This window comes from Panulirus ornatus, chromosome 25, assembly GCF_036320965.1.
Source record: "Panulirus ornatus isolate Po-2019 chromosome 25, ASM3632096v1, whole genome shotgun sequence".
Taxonomy (NCBI): Eukaryota; Metazoa; Arthropoda; class Malacostraca; order Decapoda; family Palinuridae; genus Panulirus; species Panulirus ornatus.
Window position 1 is genome coordinate 5,390,701 of NC_092248.1, and position 8,755 is coordinate 5,399,455.

At 41.5% G+C, this 8,755-nt stretch overlaps 1 protein-coding gene across 1 annotated transcript; it reads left to right on the top strand.

Moving 5' to 3' along the window:
- Window positions 1-1,497: 1,497 nt before the first annotated feature.
- LOC139757197 (uncharacterized) lies at window positions 1,498-5,600 on the top strand. The gene is made up of 2 exons (XM_071677346.1): window positions 1,498-1,843; window positions 4,509-5,600. Exons 1-2 carry the CDS (start codon window positions 1,644-1,646, stop codon window positions 5,287-5,289), a joined length of 981 nt encoding a protein of 326 aa, XP_071533447.1. The 5' UTR covers window positions 1,498-1,643; the 3' UTR covers window positions 5,290-5,600.
- The last annotated feature ends 3,155 nt before the right edge of the window (window positions 5,601-8,755 follow it).

Below are 8,755 nucleotides of genomic sequence, written 5' to 3' on the forward strand. Positions count from 1 at the left end.
CATTGTTTCCTAATCGCTCATAATAAACTCACAAATCAACATCTCGTAACTTTCATTTCACACGATTGTTGATCACAGAGTCCAATAAGATCTGGATATCGTAAAATATTACATATTACTCAAACCGACACTGGGAATCTGAGAAGTCAACAGGTTTCTGCCAGCGAAAGGAAGTTTCAAGAGATCGGGAAGTTTGATCACTGTGAATAGAAGGATCCCAGAGCTACTTCCATCAACATGGGTGACGTCACTAAAAGACGTGACAAAACTAGTTCCTTCAAGCGTATGGGAGGGTGGTGACACCAATGTTACTATCCTATATCACTCAGTGATTATAAGGTCTAGTATATTCATCCTCATTATTTCTTATACAAAAATCCTCCTCTGTTTTCGACTCCTTTTGAAAATACTCATTCAATATTCTCATCAACTTTCATAGGCTATTCTATCCTCCCATTTCTGAGAATGAGCATTGATCTTTTATGTTTCATCTGCGTGCGATTGAATTTGGTAAGATGGAAAGAGAATTAAGTATGAGGGGAAAGACGTGAGGGAAAGACAATCGTGAAGGCAAATAAGTCATAGTTCCTCACAGCTGGTTGTAGACTTGAGTCAAGGGCCCTTAGAGTTCACGTCATAACGAACAACACCATTAAGACGTCATACTTAACAACACCATTAAGACGTCATACCTAACAGCACCATTAAGATAACATTATATGCACGAAGCAAAATGTTTCACTGTCGGTTTTAAAGTCAAACAAGAAATAACCTCAAGGACGAGATGGTAAACTCAGGAAAGTGTTTTTTTTTCTTTTTTTCTTCCAGGTTCCATCATCTGGATATCGTAAGATCTGCCTCCCTGGAAAGGCCAGGCATTACTACCTGCTACCAGGTGTGGGAGGAGGGCGGTATGATGGGGAGAACCTGCTCCTCCCCCTCCAGCAAATAAACTAGTCTGATGGGTGTGTGGGTAGGGCGTAAGCCAGCCGCCTAGAACCGTGTGAGTCATCAATGGTTTGCACATAATCGAAGGAGTTTAATGCTCGTGAGGACCCGTTTTTTTTTATGTATATATCCTATTGCATCATCCCTAAAACATCCTGAATTTTCCGATGGTGTTGGCGTTCACTTCGTCATGGCTTGGTTCATTCCGCCTATCCACAGCTCACCTGCTGGAAAAACGCACCCTCACGTCCCTCACTACACATCTCATACCTAAAATTACCCAGTTAGCCTCCCTTTTTTGACTTACGAATCCAGAGAGTGAATTTATATTAATGTTTTCATGGCCTCGTAGGAATTCATATCTCTTTTTGTCTCTTGATTATCTTTCCTTCTTTTAGGGGCGGATTGTGGGCTTTCCCGTTCTCTTCGCTGGTTCATTCCACTTTGGAATGACTCAATCTTTGTTTCATTCCAGTGAACCATTTCAGTTACTGTGTGGCTCAGCCACCTGGTGGTTGTAGTGGTGGCAAATGGCCCTAAGTATCAAGGTACCCTATTGGTGACCGTGGTGGATGACCATGACCTTCATGGACCCCGTGGTAGTGGCGGTGGTGGTTAGAGGTAGTGGATGATGATGACCCAGTCTCCAGATGTCCTTGAGGACGGTGGTTTGAATCCCCGTGACCTTCGTGTGTATGGTGGTGTTGGTGTGTCTCATCATCCCTCTTATCGACGTTGGGTCTCTGAGTGGCTCGGGGCGATGTGGACGCTGTAGAACACGACATAGGAAGTACCTTCTCCTTCAACACCTGCAGCAGCTGAGAATCGTCCCACGATGGCGAACCCTGGAAAGCAACTCCTGGAAGTGTTCAGCGTCTGGAAGGGACAAGTTCTGGTTAGTGTCACTAGACGCTGTCTTCTCTGGGATGATGCCTGTGTATATATCTATCAATGGTATCACTCAGTCTGTTTGCCTGTCAAAAATAGCTACATATGTTTATCTGACTACCTATCTATCTACCTGAGGAGAGACAGTGTCAGAGAGAGAGAGAGAGAGAGAGAGAGAGAGAGAGAGAGAGAGAGAGAGAGAGAGAGAAATGCTCGTGCATGTACATATCCAATGGGACAGAATCATTCCACTGTCTACAATATTATAAAGCAAAACAGAAAGTCACAAAAGATAAGGAATAGTTAATGATATTCTGCAGTGGAATGAATTAATGGAAACTGAAAAACAAAGCAGTAAATATTACTTTCTTATTTCAACTCAAGTAATTAAGTTATCACCTTTCCAAAAACGTACAATACAAATCAATTACTACATATTTACCAACACCACTGAACGATAATGAAAATAACGAAAAAGATAAACGAATATGTGTCCGATAACGGAACACTTCAACTGAATTTAAGATTCTGTGATCGTGTTGTTAGAGGGAATATGACGAATATAAAGTAAGAGGCACAGCTGTAGCATCTGATTGTAAAACTTTAGTGTCATTACTGTGGAAACTGTTAACGTAAAACTTTATAGAAACTGTGGAAACTGTTAACGTAAAACTTTGAAAAGACTGTGGAAACTGTCAATGTAAAACTTTGTCAAAACTGTGGAAACTGTTAACGTAAAACTTTGTCATCATTACTTTGGAAGCTGTCAATTACATGTGATACATTTTGAAGTAAACACAAGTACATCCATCAATGTATGACTGTATGTGATAACTGTAGCGACATTTACATAACATTCTTTATTGTGGAGGAGAATAGGGGCGAACTTCCCTTGAGGAAGAGGGTTTGCGTTTCATAACTGGAATTCCTTGGGTTTGGAACGAGACTTCCAGCCTTGTGTGGTATGTAGTGAAGGTATGTATGACACTATGTCTGCGCGTCAGAAGCTTGCGTATAGCAATGGTAATCTACAGTTCTTGTGTGTGTGTGTGTGTGTGTGTGTGTGTGTGTGTGTGGGTGTATAGGACGAGACAAACTGCTGTAGTGCGGTTTGGGGTGAGCTTAGGACGAAGGAGAGCCGCTCCCATGAGCGTGAGCGTAGTTTGAGCTTAGCTCACAGCTAGAACGCCTGTGCTGTCAGCTCTCAGCAAAATAAGCAATTCTCCCTTTTTTACTTTACCCTGTAGGACTCCTCAAACCATCGCAGTGCTGTGAGCTGAGACCAGTGTAAGGTATATATAGTGTCCCTTTCTACTATGAGCTGAGACCAGTGTAAGGTATATATAGTGTCCCTTTCTACTATGAGCTGAGACCAGTGTAAGGTATATAGTGTCCCTTTCTGCTATGAGCTGAGACCAGTGTAAGGTATATATAGCGTCCCTTTCTGCTATGAGCTGAGACCAGTGTAAGGTATATAGTGTCCCTTTCTGCTATGAGCTGAGACCAGTGTTAGGTATATAGTGTCCCTTTCTGCCATGAGCTGAGACCAGGTGTTAGGTATATAGTGTCCCTTTTTGCTATGAGCTGAGACCAGTGTAAGGTATATAGTGTCCCTCTCTGCTATGAGCTGAGACCAGGTGTTAGGCATATAGTGTCCCTTTCTGCTACAGTTTACCGTTATTTCTACTACGACCGTGCATGCCTACATAACGTATTTAACGTCATTATAACAACAAACGTTGCAGTGTTGCTGGAGAAAGACAGACGCTTGTTCCTGTTATGTTGAGAAGTGTGCGCTAAGTGGGAGCGCCCCCCCCAACCCCCCACATCACAGCAACAGTGAAAGTGAGTCGTTAAGCCACTCGCTTAAATCTTCACTGGCATCATCGGATCTTTGGGTAAACGATGCACATCGTTTCATTCATCTTCCGCTCATGTTTTATCTGAGGGGGAAAAAAAATATCCACTGGTGTAATTGTGCAATTTGTCTTCATGTCTATCCTTCATGTTCTCAAGGATAAGGGATTTCTGTTAAGTATCTTGGGAAATTTGGAGTTTCCGCAAAATCAGGAAAAGAAGTTGTTATGGCAACTTCACTGCAATGTTCACAAAGTACGACTGCGTAAAAGAACATACGATGTAAACAAAACACAAACCACCACTCCTCATCGTTTGATAGTACTCTTACCATAAGACTTAAAACGCTATTGTTACTATGGCATATATAGATCATACGACTCAGATGTTGAACTTATTCTCCAGCGGTCTTTGGCACCTTCCCCTGTCGCTGGATGGAGTTCCCCCAAATCTCTGGGGTAATCCAGCAATGCTAGTCTAGGGGATATAAAATGATCCCGGGCAACGCTCACACTCAGTTGATAAGCCAGCCAAACTATAGTAAGGTGAGCTGGAGACGCATATACATGTATATACATACATTTATAAAGTCTTTTACTATATAATGCACTCTGAGTGCGTGTATCGTTGCCAGATGCCCTTGGCCTGAAGAAAAGAGTTACCTATTCGGAGTATTAGTTATACGTACGCACTAATGATTGCCTAATAACTAAAGTGTTATTTATTGCTCACATGGGTGAACATTTACGAGGAAAAAAAAAGTGTTTCGATATACTTTATAGAACTTTCTTACTTTAGACCTTCTGTGTTTCCAGGATGATGATGATGAAGAGTTGTGCCGTGTTGTTGGTTGTGGTTGTGATCAGCTCCTTGGCGGAGGCTGGTCATCACCGCCCACCTTATGGCAGCAATTATGGAAGACGTCAGTATGGCAGCTATGGTCGACCAACCCGCTACGGCGGACGCATCCCCGTTCGTCCACATGGAGGCAGTGGGTCTCTGAACCCACCCCACCACCACATCCATGGAGGCAGTGGGTCTGTAAACCCACCCCACCACCACATCCATGGAGGCAGTGGGTCTCTAAACCCACCCCACCACCACATCCATGGAGGCAGTGGGTCTCTGAACCCACCCCACCACCACATCCATGGAGGTAGCAGTGTTGTCCAGGGTCCCAGTGTGTCCCATCTCCATCTCCCTGGTGGCGTTGTCACAGGCTCCAATGTTCATGATTTTGTTCCGCCTCTGGACGATGTTCTCGGTGGTGCTGTTCATGACTCTACAGGTGTTCACGGTGATGCTCCCGGCTCTGTTGGTCCTATCAACGACGTCCATAGCGATGTCCCCCATGGATCTGACGGTGTTCAAGGCGATGTTGCCCTCTCTGATGATGCTCTTATTGAGCTCCTTGGCTCCGTTGGTGTGCAAGGCGACGTCCATGCTCCTGCTGGTGTTAAGGAAGATGTCCTTGGCTCTACTCTGCCTCACGAGGATCTTTCCGTCCATAGCAGAGGTTCCAGCGTCCAGAAATCAGTCGACGTGAACCCAACTGACTTCAACCTTCGCTCAGTTAGCCCTGCCCAAGCCCGTTAACACCAGACTCATCCTTCGTCATCAATTCCACGACAGGAATCCTGATTCATCTTCCAGGAAGTGCTGGAAGTCCTTACCAAAGATCCAGGTCCTGCTTCATCTGGAACAAAATATTCCATCCTTTTTTTTCTATTTAATACAATGACATCTTGTACTTTAATCGCATTTATGTATGTATCTTCTAATTTCCTGCCAAAATATGATTTGTAATGGAAAATCATCGTATATTTGATACTCTAGATAGTAGCCAATGTTTAATGAGAAGCATAAAGATGTCTGCATAAGAAATACACGATCCTATGTAAGAAGGATTTGGCTGTATCATTTCGTTGGTAGAATCACCTCATCTCATACCTGCACATCTCTGCATATATTCTCCTTTTCTGTTTCCCAATTTCTTTCTCTTATATAATAGTAACCTGCCAAGAAAATACATAGGGTAGTTGTGTTGTTCACACATTCAACTCTGTACATACGGGATGAGCAGATAAGACTTTATTCACAATAAATGATGGGGAAGTCCTTAGTGTTGATGTCATAACAAGCTGAGGAGGAAGGCACGGTGGCTCGATCAACAGTATTAGATTACGATATCCAGTGATCCAGGAAGAAATTGGGAGATGGGGGATAGATAATTGGAAGAACGTAATGCCTAAGACTTGTACTTTAAGAGCACTCACTATCTTGTGAAAAAGGCTTGGAGGTTTGTATGTTCTATGAAGGTGTGCGTTCCTATGCACTTTGTTCGTATATATATATGTATACTGGAAAGGATCACACTTTTGCGCGTGATCTACTACATGTTTACGGCCAAATCAAACCAATTCTCTAACCATTAAGTACCAAATCATCTTTACCATAGGAGAACTGTTAATGTAAACATGGATACTGGACTATATTAAAAGGTTCTCTGAAAATCTAAATCAAGGATATTAACTATTTTACTTACACACCATTGGGCCTTAACGAGGTTGTTTTTGATAATGGAAGAGATAAATTCAGAGATTAATGTGGGCGAGATTAATGTCAGATGTTGATTTAAAGTATTAATCAACTCTGTTCTCATATGTATCTCTGGTATCGTTTTCATTTACTGTAAATGGTAAATCATTCCAATTTGTTGATGATCCCGTTGACGATGGAGTACTTCGCCGAGGGAGGCGTCACACCAACACTTTTTTTTTTTTCATAATTTGCGTCATTTTCCCGAATGTTTTCATCGTCTTTCTTAGTCAAATCAAGATTTATATTCTTGAATACAACATTGCAATTAGGTAAGCTATACAGTACTTCAAAATCATTAAAGGTATATTCGTATTAAAGTTTTATGACATATTTCAAATAGCGAAGCTCAAAGACGTTACAGCAAAATTGATAGTCATAAACACATTACTTTTGTTTACTAGGCGAATCTAACTGCGCGTGCGCAATGGCAAATTTCGTAGCCTTTACTCTAGTGTGGACGCTGGATACGCCAGATCCCATTTACGCAACAGCATGAGTGAGGAAGAAGGCGTATAGTGCAATAACACCCATTGGTTCTACTCCTATGCGTACAGACCGCGCGAAAGCAAGCGAGGATTTAGTAACGCGAGAGAAAGAGGAGAGTGTGACGTTACCTGTGTCTTCCAGGTAAAACACATTTGCCCACATTTTGTATCCGTGACTGCGAGTGCAATCAGACGAGTCTATTCTCGATAGCTTGTTAGATCGTGAATATCGAGAGGCTTTGATAATTGTGAATACCTCGGTTGAATCATCCTCTTCAACTTCTCGTTCTTGAGGTAAATAGTTTGAAGTCGTTTGGTTGTCTTTTATGGGATTGGTTTCTCGGTGATTCATCGCAGTAGTTTACCTCTGTACCTTCTCCTGTCTGTCTTTTTCTCTTGACAAGTAAGGCGACTACAAAAAAGTGGACACATGTTATTCAAGTTGGGGACGCACCAATGATATACAAAAATGAGGATGATTTCCCTAAGAATCTGAGAATATTCTCTCTCTCTCTCTCTCTCTCTCTCTCTCTCTCTCTCTCTCTCTCTCTCTCTCTCTCTTTAGCCCCCCCTTTTTTTTGCAGCTTCTGTGTACTTCTTACTTGGCGTCAGGTCACGCGTGATCATGGCATCTATTTCCTCATTTGCATTTTGTAGCTCATTACAATTCAAACTGTAGTTTGTACTCTCGTTTTAGCTACCATTATGCAAAACTTTGCATTTACCGATATTACCATTCATTTGCCACCTGTGAGCTTAGGAAGTCAAATTTATCTCGGGTTGAACCGGCAAAGGTTCAAATTTTTTTGTAGATTTACTTCCCATATTAACACTCCCTGCGATTTTCAATCTTACAATTGTCAATTCCAATAATACGTATGAGAAAGAGGATTGGTCCCAGGACTGAACCCTGAGGTACGTCCTTGACTACCTCTAACCATTCTGAGGCCTGAACAGTGATTATAACTATGCCTATGACCAGTTAGGTAATTTCATAATAACCACTGAGGTGCAACCCTGTCCTATACCATATGGCTTAATTTTGGTTAGAAACTTTCATGTGGAACTTTATGAAGTGCTTTTTGAAAATCTGAAGAATATCATACGTTCCATATCGTTTTCATGAACGATATCATCCCACATTTTGTCCGTCAAGAATATCATACCTTCCATATCGTTTTCATGAACGATATCATCCCACATTTTGTCCCTCAAGAACAATATGAGAGTCGCTCAAATTTGCTAGAATGGAAACTAATATATTTTTTTTTTTTCCCTTGACTTTCATGTTGACCATTAGGCAGTGTTGAAAGTTACCTTAAAAGTAATTTTGCACCAAACTTTTCTCCAACTTCAACGCCATTAATGAAATTCTAATTTGTAGCTGAAACTAGATCTAATTTGTTTTCGTTGTGAGTAAGTTTAATCTGCTAGCTGACGTCCGGAATTACTGGAGAAAAAATTCTCCTCGCTTACATATGGGTATGTTAAAATGTCCCAATGTGGTCGAGTCTTCTTCATTTCAATTTTCTGCCAAGTGATCATAGAGTCTATATTCTATCTCTAGTGTCTGTGCTGGGGACTCTTAAACTCATCCTTATGTCATTCCCTCGCAAAGATTATATTCAATTTCTACAATAATGGAGTCGATAGTGTTTATAGCTATCACATTTTTCCCTTATAGGATTAAGATGAGCTTTGACGAAGAGCAAAACACCACAGCCTGCTTTATTATGGTACATTATGGTAAACAATTGAGCACGAAGTACGCCATTCCTTGTAAGTTGTTGGTAAAAAGAAAAAATATATGGTTTTCAAGGTCCTCTGTCGTGGAATCTGATCCCTTTCAATTGAGTTATATGTGAGACGAGCCATGTTCAGAAGTGCTATCTGCAAGAAAATTTGTTAACCAGTATGATTCAATACCTTTTAGAATAAATTATTTAAATATGAAAGTTATCAGACGTTGCTTGGGG

Excerpts from the sequence above, each read along its gene's own strand:
- LOC139757197 (XM_071677346.1), top strand. The coding sequence starts at position 1,644 with ATGGTGGTGTTGGTGTGTCTCATCATCCCTCTTATCGACGTTGGGTCT. Across the intron at positions 1,844-4,508 it reads TCTGGAAGGGACAAGTTCTG|GATGATGATGATGAAGAGTT; the intron begins GTTAGTGTCACT and ends CTGTGTTTCCAG.